Consider the following 13,865-nt stretch of genomic DNA (forward strand, 5'->3'; position numbering starts at 1 on the left):
AAAAGCGCAAGAAAAACTGGTCACTGAAAGCTGAAAATAATATCCATGCGCCACTTGCATGTATTGTTTAAAGGACACCAAATTAAATAAGGCAGAGATTGCAATTCCTACAGCTTCCACACGATGCCAGTGTCGTCATTTTCCTGAGAGTTATTTCTTGGTCAAACAAAGGAAAGAGATTCCATTTCTTCCAGTCTCCGACAGGATGTTTTGGAAGAGAGATTTTCGACCATGATTTCAAGACGTGGAGCTATTGAATATACATCGCCCCGTGATCATTTTGATAGATTATAAACGTTTACTAATACCTAAAGTTGGATTACAAAAGTATTTCGAAGTGTTTTGTGAAAGTTTATCGTCAACTTTTTTAATTTTAAAAAATGACGCAGCATTTTGAAACAATGTTTTTTTCTGAATTACACAGTTTCCATAGATGGCTATTTTGGGTATATATGAACCGATTTAATCGAAAAAAAGACCCAATAGTGATGTTTATGGGGCATATAGGAGTGCCAAGAAAGAAGCTCGTCAAAGGTAATGAATGTTTTATATTTTATTTCTGCTATTTGTGTAGCGCCGGCTACGCTAATTCTTTTGTTTACTTCGCCTTCAGGCATTTTGGGGTGTTGCATGCTATCAGATAATAGCATCTCATGCTTTCGCCGAAAAGCATTTTAAAAATCTGACTTGTTGGCTAGATTCACAACGAGTGTAGCTTTAATTCAATACCCTGTATGTGTGTTTTAATGAACGTTTGAGTTTTAACGAGTACATTTAGCATTTAGCGTAGCGCATTTGCATTTCCAGGTGCCTAGTTGAGACATCTGCGTCTCAGATAGGAGCAACTGGTTTTAACGTTAGTTTCATTAGCTTGCACTATCTTTTGGTTTAAAGTAATTAACGTCAACATTAATGATATACTGGTAGTCATGTTAGTCATGTTAGCTAACATTAGCTAGCTTGGTAAATCATTCCTGCATTAACTGGAAAGGGAAGACAGTATGCTAATGTCTCGTAACCAATATCAACCTGACACTTTGCATCTATAAACTATGTTTTAGTTGCTAATTACTAAACTATTTACCAAGTGGTTAAATGTATTTTTCAGCTGCTAATATAAGCGCAGACATGCTTCCCAGCCTCTCTAAGGAGGATTTACATGATCTCTTTCCCAGGCCAGAGCACTTCTTCAGAAGGAGAACCATTTGGAGACTTACTCATGGTGAAAATGAGGTAATGTTCGATTTTGACATTTGGGAGACATTTAATCTAACCATGCAGGCAGTGATTCCTGTTATCAAATAAGCATTTCCTGGCCATCATTACAATACATGTATCTAAAGATGTAGGTGTTTGGTGTTGTTAGGGTTATGTTGTTACATTGTGGTGTTCTTTGCCTTTAGATTTACCAATGAATAAATGTATGTCTTATACAGGGTCAAGAATCAGACCTGTGTAGACCAGGCACCTCCTCTGGCACCTGTGATTTCAGCCCCACTACTACCCCCTTTCCCTCCTCCTACTCCTCCAGAAATCTGTGAAGAAGCAGCTTTTGAAAAGGAAGAGGCCACGAAGAAAGAGGCCACGAAGCCTTAGCTTTCAGAGCAGCCAGGAGATGTCCACTGATGAGACTTTGATCTTGAAGAGATCCCCACAATCTAGATGTAGCACCCCAGAGGTTGAACGGTTGGGTGGTAAGTACACAAATTTAAATGGTGGATAGTGTTCCCGCATAAATACAACTTCTACTACGACTCTAAACGAGGGACTAGAAACAAAGTGACTAATTTGTCTTTAGTGTTTCCCGTGGAATGAGAGGTTTGGGGTGGTAGTACCAGCGGAAACATTGGTCTTAATTTCAGTCTACATTTTTAAATGTTAATTGGTTTTAAATGTTAACAGAACCAGGCGAGACCTTATAAAATTCTACAGGAGATGTACAAAACCAAGGCCAGACCATACCAGAAGGATGTTTCCCTGCTCCTGGACCTTGAATTCCAAGCAAGACGGGCCTTCATCGACTCTGATGCTACTAAGGAACAGGACAGGCCTACCAAAATACTTCAAGCGTATCCCTGCTTCAGAGAACTGGATCATGTAAGCAAATGTGAGAAGCCATAGCAGGGACAGGGGTAAACTACTTCGGGCAAATGTAAAACAGTGAGCTCGCGAGAATTCGGTCTGGTAGTAACCAGGCTAATGCTTCCTACGCCTCCAGCTAGATAGTGTTAAGACTCTCGTTGTCTCTGTCTGTCTGTCTGTGTGTGTGTGTGTCAGGTTATGGATGAGCTCCGGCGGAACCTCGATCGAGGGAACTCCCGCTTCGTACCTGAACTGAAGACCCTCTGGGGGACCTTTTACAACAAGGCACAGTTTTATGGAGTGCTCAAAAAGGTCATGAAGCCACCGCTGCTGGACAAAGGTAATTACTGGCTCAGTTAATCATGGAGAATCCCATGAAAGTATTAATGTTTGTTTAAATAACTGGCTGGAGTAAATCAAATGAGACTATTTCCGTTTTTAACAGTGAAGCTCTCAATTGCCTTGATGAGGCTTTACCAGACATGTTCCCATCACCTGAGGCTCCGACGAAGAAGTTACATCCTTGAGGTAAGAAATGTGTGCATGTATTAGAATGTTCATATTACTTGACCATAACATACAAAAGCAGTGTGAATTGTTTTTGTTGTCATATTTGTTTTTCTCTTTGTGTTTGTGTCAGTCTGCAGAAGACCCCAACACCTTTCTTCAGGCAAGACCACTCTTCAGCCCTGTCGTGATTGTCTGCAAAACCAACTGCAATCTTGGAACCATGCCTGTGGTGACCTTCCCAAAAGAGAACATCTATGCCAGCGTGACGTATCTCATGGCGTGTTATTACGCCTTTCACCTCACATATCCTAAGTGCATTGCGACACTCCTCTCTGTGCTGTAGACAGAAGTCTTCTCGGACCCCATCCACGACCAGGACATGAATTCTTAAAAAATAAAAGGCTATGGCCGAGTGGAAAAGGTTCATTACTGACTAGGGTTGCACAATAAAAAATAACACAATTCTGGTCCAGATAACAGAACTGTGTGTATCAGCCGATCCGATAACCTTTAGTTAATAGGCAGGGAGTTTGTTGTTTATTATAAGGTTTAAAGCACTGTTACGTTTGTTATCTTGCCATAGGTCTTACCTTTTCATTTTCACATTGACCACCAATGGCCTTTGTTGTTGTTGTTTTTGCATCCTTTGTTCTGCCCATATGCAGCCTCTGGATATATTGAGTCCTCAATAAAGAATTGAAAAGAAATTCTTAAAGACATTCTTTCTTTAAGCAAGCCAATCTTATTTCTAGTAGTAGTACAAGTACATTTATCTTAGTCAGGATTACTTAATTTAAGCACAATATTCAATTCCAGGGTATATGGCCTCATTTCAAGACGATTGCAATAGCAAATTTAAGCGCATTTTCCTACATATTGAGAAAATAATTCTTAAATCTTTTCTTTGTATCCAGACATATGTACATGTTTTTAGTGTAGCTGTACTGGTTTTAAGATATATTTACGAAACATATAGCCTTATTTCAAGATGATGGCACTAGCATTTGCTAAATTTAAGCACATTTTCCTACATATTGAAAAATGATTCCTAAATCTTTTCTTTGTAACCAGACAAATGACTTGTTTTTAGTCTGGCCGCACTGTGTGTTCTTTGAGAATAAATATTTTTACTTGTTTTAAAAATCTTGGCAAGTAAAATTTTCCTGTTCTGTTGTCAGATCATTTTGTTTATTTTAAGTAATATTTCCCCCATTTTATTGCTTTTTTTTACTTGTTTTTTCTTAAGAGCTGACTTTTTGCAGTGATGTTGATGTGAATAATATTTATTGGTCCATGGTGTGTAATGACGAGCAACCAGCTGCTGCACTTGACACATTTATGAAATTGCTTATCCCAGATACTAATAAGCATGCACCCATTAAGACAATTACTGTGGATTGATAAGGAATTGAAAAATTGTATAGTTGAGAGGTGTCATGACTTGCCAGTCCTGTGCTGGAGATTAAAGATGCCGGCTAGGCAAAGGTCTGAACCCCACCCCCAACCTCTCCTGGGGCTGTTGGCCAGTTTTATGATGGTCAGCAATACCTTTCCTTGCCAGGCAGTAGTTATGGGGAAACAGCCTTTTTGTTACAGAGATTTCCCAGTAGAACAAATGATCTTTTCCCGCCAAGACTCCAACATCCCAAAAATGGAGAATGAAACAATATTTATATTATTAGAATATTTAATGCTGGAAATGGTCATTGGAGACTAAACTAACCCTCATGTCGAATTAGTTTTTTTATGTTGTGACATCATGAAAGACGGTAGAAGCACATAACTGTATCTCTGTTTATCTACTCTTCTCAATTATGAGGTTTGCATCTGAATGTTGTATAAAATTAATGATTAAGTATCAGAATACTTTTGAAAAGATAGAACTGTGACTTTAGTCTTCTAAATGAGAAAGTGTTTTTTCATGTAATTTTTATCCAGTCAATAATCACGCCCACGTGAGCACAGACATTATGCCAAACGTAATGGAACGCCCTTTTCCCCCAAGTGTGTAAAAGGACTTTCTGAAGAATTAACATTTTAGACCAGTTACGTGCAGCGCCAGCTGAATACGTTATAAATGGTTAAGAAATCTACCACTCTATAGACCAAGCAGACTGAGGTGTATAAGGACATGGCAATCTCTGGTGGCCGAACCAGAGTCGTACACTCAAGATCTCCGTGACTAAAGGATTTGGACGATCAATGACAGCTCAATCGTAAATATGTAAATTGCATTCCTTTTACCAAATGAGCGGTTATTGGAGTGCTTAAGATTTTGTATTTCCCAATGTCCGATAGATTAACTTCTTTGTCTCCCTTCCTCCCCCGTGCTCTCTCTGAATTCGCCATGATGTTATAACCAAACTGTCCTGTTTTGTTACTCTTCCAGAGACTATTTACTGTATAATGTTGGTCTGTATTTGTATATTCTGTAATTGTTTTATTAATTAGTAAATAAATAATTGAGCCTATTTGTGTATCGCTGATTCATCAATAAAGTAGGGTTCGTGCAGACTACAAAGAATTACAACGTTCAGAATGACTGATGAGGTAATAATACATTAATAAGTGACTATAATCAATAAAATATGAAAATATATGAAGAGAGTTACATTCGGGAGATAGTAACTCTTTAAACAACATTTTCCTGTGTTGCCCTGACTTCCTAGATAATTAATGTTTACACGATTAGTTTAATTACTTAATAATTACACATACAGAATTGATTTGATAATATAACAGTCTTCACTTTAATGATCGTCACATCATGACATAATTGATGCCCCTGTACGAGGAGTCTAAGATAGAACAAGACTTTACTGTTGTATTAAGTATATATACGAATTACTATGCAAACAGACTGCGTTGTATACGAATAGAGCCGAAGGCATGATTTTGGTGTGTCTGTGTAACCATAGAAGTTGTCCCCGGTGTGGTGTATCTGATGATGTCAGAGTAGTATGAGTTGTTAAATTTAAGATATAGTCCATTATGCCAGACGTGTACTATTTCTGTCACTCGCATATCAGGAGCGAGTGATTCGTTCAGTATTAATTTCTAAAGCGAGGGCATAGATCCAGCAATGTTATAAATTTGAGGAGAAATTTTAAATTTTATATTGTCGTGGAGAATCGTAACAAAATTGAACACTTACAAGAACTTGTGAATTCAATATAGGCTTTTAATACAAACATATCAGAAGCCTAGATGGTCCGCGGAACACACACTTTCCCAGAGCACTGGCTCTGTCTTTATACACACACAGTATATGAGTCCATTCCATACATATGTTAATGAAGTTACTTCCCTCAAGTCATCAGTCACCATTATCTTTCAGTCCAGGCTTCCTCCATCTTCATGCCTAATAACGCCTGTATCCGCTCTTGATTAGATTACAATGGTGGCAGGACCCTCTCATGTCCTAAAATTAATGTATATCTATCTTACCCTAAGCACTTATGTCCTTTACCCTCTCTATCTAATCTTTATAATGATGTCCTGCTCCTTCCATAATAGATAATGTATTTAAGGGTCACCTCCTCCTCTTTGCCCTAAGACCTTATGCACAGTAAAGCACGTATGGCTTCGGCCATTACACTTATGTCTGTTTAATCTTTGGTTTCCTGTCCGCTTTCTGTTTGTGGTCTAATGTATACTTATCTTTACTCAATAGTGTCATATCTGTCTCTATATGTAACAAAAACTACAACAATATCTATTTGTTGACCGGGCCGGAGTATTATCCATCCGTCTATCGCGCTTAGACAGCGTGAGTAGGCCACAGGCATATCTCTTTTTATGTTACCATGCTTTGCGGTAATATAGTGCTATCAAAGAAAACACTAAACACTAAGTTGACTGTGCCTTTAAACAGCTTGGAAAATTCCAGAAAATGATGTCATGGCTTTAGGCTTCTGATAGGCTAATTTACACAATTTGAGTCAATTGGAGGTGTACCTGTGGATGTATTTCAAGGCCTACCTTCAAACTCACTGCCTCTTCGCTTGATATCTTGGGAAAATCAAAAGAAATCAGCCAAGAACTCAGAAAAAAATTGTAAACCTCCACAAGTCTGGTTCATCCTTGAGAGCAATTTCCAAATGACTGAAGGTACCACGTTCATCTGTACAAACAATAGTACGCAAGTATAAACACCATGGGACCACGTAGCCGTCATACCGCTCAGGAATGAGATGCGTTCTTTGGTGCGAAAAGTGCAAATCAATCCCAGAACAACAGCAAAAGACCTTGTGAAGATGCTGGAGGAAACAGGTGCAAAAGTATCTATATCCACAGTAAAATGAGTCCTATGTCGACATAATCTGAAAGGCCGCTCAGCAAGGAAGAAGCCGCTGCTGCAAAACCGCCATAAGACAAAGATTGTACTTTTTGTATAAATGTTCTCTGGTCTGATGAAACGAAAATAGAACTCTTTGGCCATAATGACCATCGTTATGTTTGGAGGAAAAAGGGGGAGACTTGCAAGCCGAAGAACACCATCCCAATCGTGAAGTACGGGGGTGCTCTTCCATGCCGTCCCTAGGAGGGGTGCGTCACTTGAGTGGGTTGAGTCACTGACGTGGTCTTCCTGTCTGGTTTGGCGTTCCCCCCCCTGGGTTGTGCCATGGTGGAGATCTTTGTGGGCTATACTCGGCCTTGTCTCAGGGTGGTAAGTTGGTGGTTGAATGTATCCCTCTAGTGGTGTGGGGGCTGTGCTTTGGCAAAGTGGGTGGGGTTATATCCTGCCTGTTTGGCCCTGTCTGGGGGTATCATCGGATGGGGCCACAGTGTCTCCTGACCCCTACTGTCTCAGCCTCCAGTATTTATGCTGCAGTAGTTTATGTGTCGGGGGGCTAGGGTCAGTCTGTTATATCTGTAGTATTTATCCTGTCTTATCCGGTGTCCTGTGTGGATTTAAGTATGCTCTCTCTAATTATCTCTTTCTCTCTCTCGGAGGACCTGAGCCCTAGGACCATGCCTCAGGACTACCTGGCATGATGACTCCTTGCTGTCCCCAGTCCACATGGCCGTGCTGCTGCTCCAGTTTCAACTGTTCTACCTGCGGCTATGGAACCCTGACCTGTTCACCGGACGTGCTACCTGTCCCAGACCTGCTGTTTTCAACTCTCTAGAGACAGCAAGAGCGGTAGAGGTGCTGACCTGTTGCACCCTTGACAACTACTGTGATTATTATTATTTGACCATGCTGGTCATTTATGAACATTTTAACATATTGGCCATGTTCTGTTATAATCTCCACCCGGCACAGCCAGAAGAGGACTGGCCACCCCTTATAGCCTGGTTCCTCTCTAGGTTTCTTCCTAGGTTTTGGCCTTTCTAGTGAGTTTTTCCTAGCCATCGTGCATCTACACATGCATTGCTTGCTGTTTGGGGTTTTAGGCTGTGTTTCTGTACAGCACTGAGATATCAGCTGATCTAAGAAGGGCTAAATAAATACATTTCATTTGATTTTCTTTGCTGCAGGAGGGACTGGTGCACTTCACAAAATAGATGGTCTCATGAGGAAAGACAATTGTGGATATATTGAAGCAACATCTCAAGACATCAGTCAGGAAGTTAAAGCTTGGTCGCAAATGGGTCTATCAAATGGACAATGGACCCAAGCATACTTCAAAAGTTATGGCAAAATAGCCTCCCGAGTGGCGCAGTGGTCTAAGCCTGTGCCACTAGAGATTCTGGGTTCGTCGCACAATTGGCCCAGCATCGTCCGGGTTAGGGAGGGTTTGGCCGGCAGGGATATCCTTGTCTCAATGCGCACTAGCGACTCCTATGGCGGGTCGGGTGCAGTGCATGCTGACACGGTCACCAGGTGTACGGTGTTTCCTCCGACACATTGGTGCAGCTGGCTTCCGGGTTGGATGGGCATTGTGTCAAGGAGCAGTGCGACTTGGTTGGGTTGTGTTTCAGAGGATGCATGGCTCTCGACCTTCACCTCTCCCGAGTCTGTACGGGAGTTGCAGCGACGTGACAAGACTGTAACTACTACCAATTGGATACCATGAAATTGGGGTGAAAAATACAACAACAAAAAAATACAAAAATGGCATCATGAGGGCGGAAAATATGTGGATATATTGAAGCAACATCTCAAGACATCAGTCAGGAAGTTAAAGCTTGGTCGCAAATGGGTCTTCCAAATGGACAATGACCTGAAGCATACTTCAAAAGTTGTGTCAAAATGGCTCAAGGAAAACAAAGTCAAGGTATTGGAGTGGCCATCAAAAAGCCATGACCTCAATCCTGTAGAAAATTTGTGGGCAGAACTGAAAAAGTGTGTGCAAGCAACGAGGCCTACAAACCTGACTCAGTTACACCAGCTCTGTCAGGAGGAATGGGCCAAAATTCACCCAACTTATTGTGGGAAGGCTACCCGAAAAAAAATGTAGCCCCTTTTCGTGGTATCCAAATGTTAGTAGCTACTATCTTGTCTCATCGCTACAACTCCCGTACGCGCTCGGGAGAGACGAAGGTCAAAAGCCATGCTTCCTCCGAAACACAACCTAACCAAGCAGCACTGCTTCTTAACACAGCGCGCATCCAACCCGGAAGCCAGCCGCACCAATGTGTCGGAGGAAACACCGTGCACCTGGAGACCTGGTTAGCGTGCACTGCTCACGGCCCGCCACATGAAAGAAATAAAGGCTGAAATAAATAATTATCTCTATTGTTCTGACATTTCATGTTCTTAAAACAAAGTGGTGATCCTAACTAACCTAAAACAGGGAGTTTTTACTGGGATTAAATGTCAGGAATTGTGAAAACTGAGTTTAAATGTATTTGGCTAAGGTGTATGTAAACTTCCGACTTCAACTGTACCTTTTCAGGTTCTTCCAATTAAACGAGACATTTTAAACTTTTCCATATTAACCTAGATGAAGCAACGCTTTCAGGTTAATTAAAGTTAAATTCCCAGATGGCTTATACAGGTATGATTAATCATTAACATTGATTAATCAATTAAATTTGCTTCGGCAAGTTTATTGGTGCCAAACCCCCACAGTACTGATCCAGTATTGACAGAAGTCCCGCCTCCATGGGAATCCCATGTGGTTTAAACCCTTAGGGGTAAGTGATCCTGGTGGTGAATGTTTCCTCACATTTGAACTACTGGTTACACGGACGATAATCCAGCTAATCTCAACGGATTGGACAGTATCGTCTCATTCAATTTAAGAAGTTAAATTGTCGAACATAACTTTTCAAATCAAATTGTTTGAGTCACATGGCCTTACAGTTAAATGCTTACTTATCAGCCCCTAACCAACAATGCAGTTTAAAATATATACACTGCTCCAAAAAATAAAGGGAACACTAAAATAACACATCCTAGATCTGAATGAATGAAATATTCTTATTAAAAAAATATCTTTACATAGTTGAATGTGCTGACAACAAAATCACACAAAAATGATCAATGGAAATCAAATTTATCAACCCATGGAGGTCTGGATTTGGAGTCACACTCAAACTTAAAGTGTAAAACCACACTACAGGCTGATCCAACTTTGATGTAATGTCCTTAAAACAAGTCAAAATGAGGCTCAGTAGTGTGTGTGGCTTCCACGTGCCTGTATGACCTCCCTACAACGCCTGGGCATCGCATGGAATAGCCTTCATTCGGATTGGACAGTATCGTCTCATTCAATTTAAGAAGTTAAATTGTTGAACATAACTTTTCAAATCAAATTGTTTGAGTCACATGGCCTTACAGTTAAATGCTTACTTATCAGCCCCTAACCAACAATGCAGTTTAAAATATATACACTGCTCAAAAAAATAAAGGGAACACTTAAATAACACATCCTAGATCTGAATGAATGAAATATTCTTATTAAAAAAATGTCTTTACATAGTTGAATGTGCTGACAACAAAATCACACAAAAATGATCAATGGAAATCAAATTTATCAACCCATGGAGGTCTGGATTTGGAGTCACACTCAAACTTAAAGTGTAAAACCACACTACAGGCTGATCCAACTTTGATGTAATGTCCTTAAAACAAGTCAAAATGAGGCTCAGTAGTGTGTGTGGCTTCCACGTGCCTGTATGACCTCCCTACAACGCCTGGGCATCGCATGGAATAGCCTTCATTTCTCAGAACAAGAATAGACTGACAAGTTTTAGAAGAAAGGTCTTTGTTTCTGACCATTTTGAGCATGTAATCGAACCCACAAATGCTGATGCTCCAGATACTCAACAAGTCCAAAGAAGGCCAGTTTAATTGCTTCTTAAATTAGCACAAAAGTTTTCAGCTGTGCTAACATAATTGCAAAAGGGTTTTCTAATGATCAATTAGCCTTTTAATATGATAAACTTGGATTAGCTAACACAAAGTGCCATTGGAACACAGGAGTGATTGTTGGTGATAATGGGCCTCTGTATGCCAATGTAGATATTCCATTTAAAAAAGTCAGCTGTTTCCAACTACAATAGTTATTTGCAACAGTAACAATGTCTACACTGTATTTCTGATCAATTTGATATTATTTTAATAGACAAAAACAAGGAAAACTTTGAACAGTAGGTTATATATAGAATTGAAGTCGGACATTTACATACACCTTAGCCAAATACATTTAAATTCAGTTTTTCACAATTCCTGACATTTAATCCCAGTAAAATGTCCCTGTTTTAGGTCAGTTAGGATCACCACTTTATTTTAAATTAGGTCAAATTTTTCAGGTAGCCTTCCCCAAGCTTCCCACAATAAGTTGGGTGAATTTTGGCCCATTCCTCCTGACAGAGCTGGTGTAACTGAGTCAGGTTTGTAGGCCTCCTGGCTCGCACACGCTTTTTCAGTTCTGCCCACACATTTTCTATAGGATTAAGGTCAGGGCTGGTGATGGCCACTCCAATACATTGATTTTGTTGTCTTTAAGCAATTTTGCCACAACTTTGGAAGTATGCTTGGGGTAATTGTCCATTTGGAAGACCAATATGCGACCAAGCTTCAACTTCTTGACATTCTTGAGATGTTGCTTCAATATATCCACGTAATTGTCCGTCCTCATGATGCCATCTGTGTTGTTAAGTGCACCAGTCACACCTGCAGCAAAGCACCCCCAGAACATGATGCTAACACCCCCGTGCTTCAAGGTTGGGATGGTGATCTTTGGCTTGCAAGCCTCCTCCTTTTTCCTCCAAACATAACGATGGTCATTATAGCCAAACAGTTCTATGTGTTTAATCAGACCAGAGGACATCTATACAAAAAAGTACAATCTTTGTCCCCATATGCAGTTGCAAAACTTAGTCTGGATATTTTTAAGGCAGTTTTGAAGCAGTGGCTTCTTCCTTGCTGAGCTGTCTTTCAGGTAATGTCGATATAGGATTTGTTTTACTGTGGATATATACTTTTGTACCTGTTTCCTCCAGCATCTTCACAAGGTCCTTTGCTGTTGTTCTGGGATTGATTTGCACTTTTCGCACCAAAGTAAGTTCATTTCTAGGAGACAGAACGAGTATCCTTCCTGAGCGGTATGACGGCTGCGTGGTCCATGGAGTTAATACTTGCGTACGATTGTTTGTACAGTTGAACGTGGCACCTTCAGGCATTTGGAAATTGCTCCCAAGGATGAACCAAACTTGTGGAGGTCTACAATTCTTTTTCTGAGGTCTTGTCTGATTTCTTTTGATTTTCCCAAGATATCAAGCGAAGAGGCCCTGAGTTTGAAGGTAGGCCTTGAAATACATCCACAGTTACACCTCCAATTGACTCAAATTATTCAGTTAGCCTATCAGAAGCTTCTAAAGCCATGATATCATTTTCTGGAATTTTCCAAGCTGTTTAAAGGCACAGTCAACTTAGTGTTTGTAAACTTCTGACCCACTGGAATCGTGATACAGGGAATTAAAAGTGAAATAATCTCTCTGGAAACAATTGCTTGTGCCATGCACAAAGTAGATGTCCTAACCGACTTGCAAAAACAATAGTTTGTTTTAACAAGAAATTTGGGGAGTGGTTGAGAAACAAGTTTTAATGACTCCAACCTAACTGTATGTAAACTTCCGACTTCAACCCTATATATATATATATATATATATATATATATATGTCCCATAAAGGATAACAAACTTGTATGCCATCTGTAAATACAAATTAAATTGTTAAATTACAAGCCACGGAAAAAGTCAGCAACCTTCCCGCTAGCCATGATTGACTGAAATAATGAGTGTGCTGGACATGCTGAGAGATGAGTTCGGATTGGTCTGCCATGTAGCACGCTTTTGTCCATAGCATGAGCTGGTCAGTATGTGTAAGTAATCCTTTCCGACGCTGCTTTAAAATGATATATATATATATATATATATATATCACATAGTATAATTGAATAAGTGTTGCTCTCCACTTTCTGTATGATTCAGTGGAATTACAGTATGATAGCTAAGGAGATGGAGAAAAATCTGGTGTTTCATTGCAAATATGCAGACAGAATCACAAAGAGAACACACAGAAGGCTGTTGTATAAAACACCTGTCTCTAAATTAAATCTTCAAACTAAGGGCAATCATCACATCCATGACAGAGAGGGAGAAGCGTCCATCCATGTATACGAGGAAGATTCTAATTTAGTCAGAAAGTAATTTTCATTTCAAGTTAAAGCATATGATCTGTGTAATAATATTATTCATATCTCAGAGCCATTTGCATTGCTAGTTATAGCCTAATGTTAGCTAGCTAACATTGAACCTGGTTGGTTAACTACCTGCAGAGGGGCCTGTGGTACAGTCAGATCGAACAGGAAGGGGATGCCGGCATTCGGATGCAGGAAGATGCAGAGAGAGGAGGTGGAGTTCAAGGAAAACTGTCAACAGCTGGCAGTAAAGTGGCATGACAAAAGAGACGTCATGTCCTCTCCACTGTCCATACAGCAATCATGTTGGCCACAGGGAAGGTGGACCAGCTTATGGAAGAAAGAAAGATCAAACCAGACTGTGTGCTTGACTATAACCTCAAAATGGGGGCAGTGGATAAGGTGGAGATGATAAACAGCTTTGTGGAATGCGCTCAGAAAACTACCAAGTACTATAAGAATATTTTTTTCCATGTTATCGACACTGCTGCCCTAAATGGCCACATAGTTCACTGCCAACTAACAGGTGAGATGATTACCGAACAATGTCTTTTTTGTAATTGGACGTACATTTCACATATAAATCACATACCATTCCATTATGCAATTATATTGACAATATATTGATCTCACCCACCTACCCACTGCCTCATCATCATCTCCCCTCATTCATCC

The 13,865-nt window shown here is 40.1% G+C and overlaps 1 protein-coding gene across 6 annotated transcripts; it reads left to right on the forward strand.

Annotated features, from left to right (window-relative positions):
- The first annotated feature begins 478 nt into the window (after positions 1-478).
- On the forward strand, positions 479-5,063 carry LOC110491817. 6 transcript variants are annotated; one of them, XM_021565597.2, is made up of 7 exons: positions 479-534; positions 1,176-1,233; positions 1,437-1,694; positions 1,903-2,097; positions 2,278-2,422; positions 2,528-2,610; positions 2,723-5,063. In XM_021565597.2, the coding sequence occupies exons 4-7, from the start codon at positions 1,936-1,938 to the stop codon at positions 2,933-2,935; spliced, it is 603 nt and encodes a 200-aa protein (XP_021421272.1). In that variant the 5' UTR covers positions 479-534; positions 1,176-1,233; positions 1,437-1,694; positions 1,903-1,935; the 3' UTR covers positions 2,936-5,063. The 6 variants fall into 6 exon arrangements, 5 of the variants coding, with proteins under 5 accessions (XP_021421272.1, XP_021421275.1, XP_036802615.1 ...); XM_021565600.2 differs by having other exon boundaries at positions 481-534; positions 1,532-1,694; XR_005036507.1 differs by lacking the exon at positions 479-534 and having other exon boundaries at positions 722-1,233; positions 1,532-1,694; positions 1,903-2,107.
- Positions 5,064-13,865: the final 8,802 nt, after the last annotated feature.

This window comes from Oncorhynchus mykiss, chromosome 16 (assembly GCF_013265735.2).
Source record: "Oncorhynchus mykiss isolate Arlee chromosome 16, USDA_OmykA_1.1, whole genome shotgun sequence".
NCBI lineage: Eukaryota > Metazoa > Chordata > Actinopteri > Salmoniformes > Salmonidae > Oncorhynchus > Oncorhynchus mykiss.

Bases quoted from the DNA above. Each gene is read 5' to 3' on its own strand.
- LOC110491817 (XM_021565597.2), top strand. From the start codon at position 1,936: ATGTACAAAACCAAGGCCAGACCATACCAGAAGGATGTTTCCCTGCTC. The intron at 2,098-2,277 runs GTAAGCAAATGT...TGTGTGTGTCAG, and splicing joins GCTTCAGAGAACTGGATCAT to GTTATGGATGAGCTCCGGCG. The intron at 2,611-2,722 runs GTAAGAAATGTG...TGTTTGTGTCAG, and splicing joins GAAGAAGTTACATCCTTGAG to TCTGCAGAAGACCCCAACAC.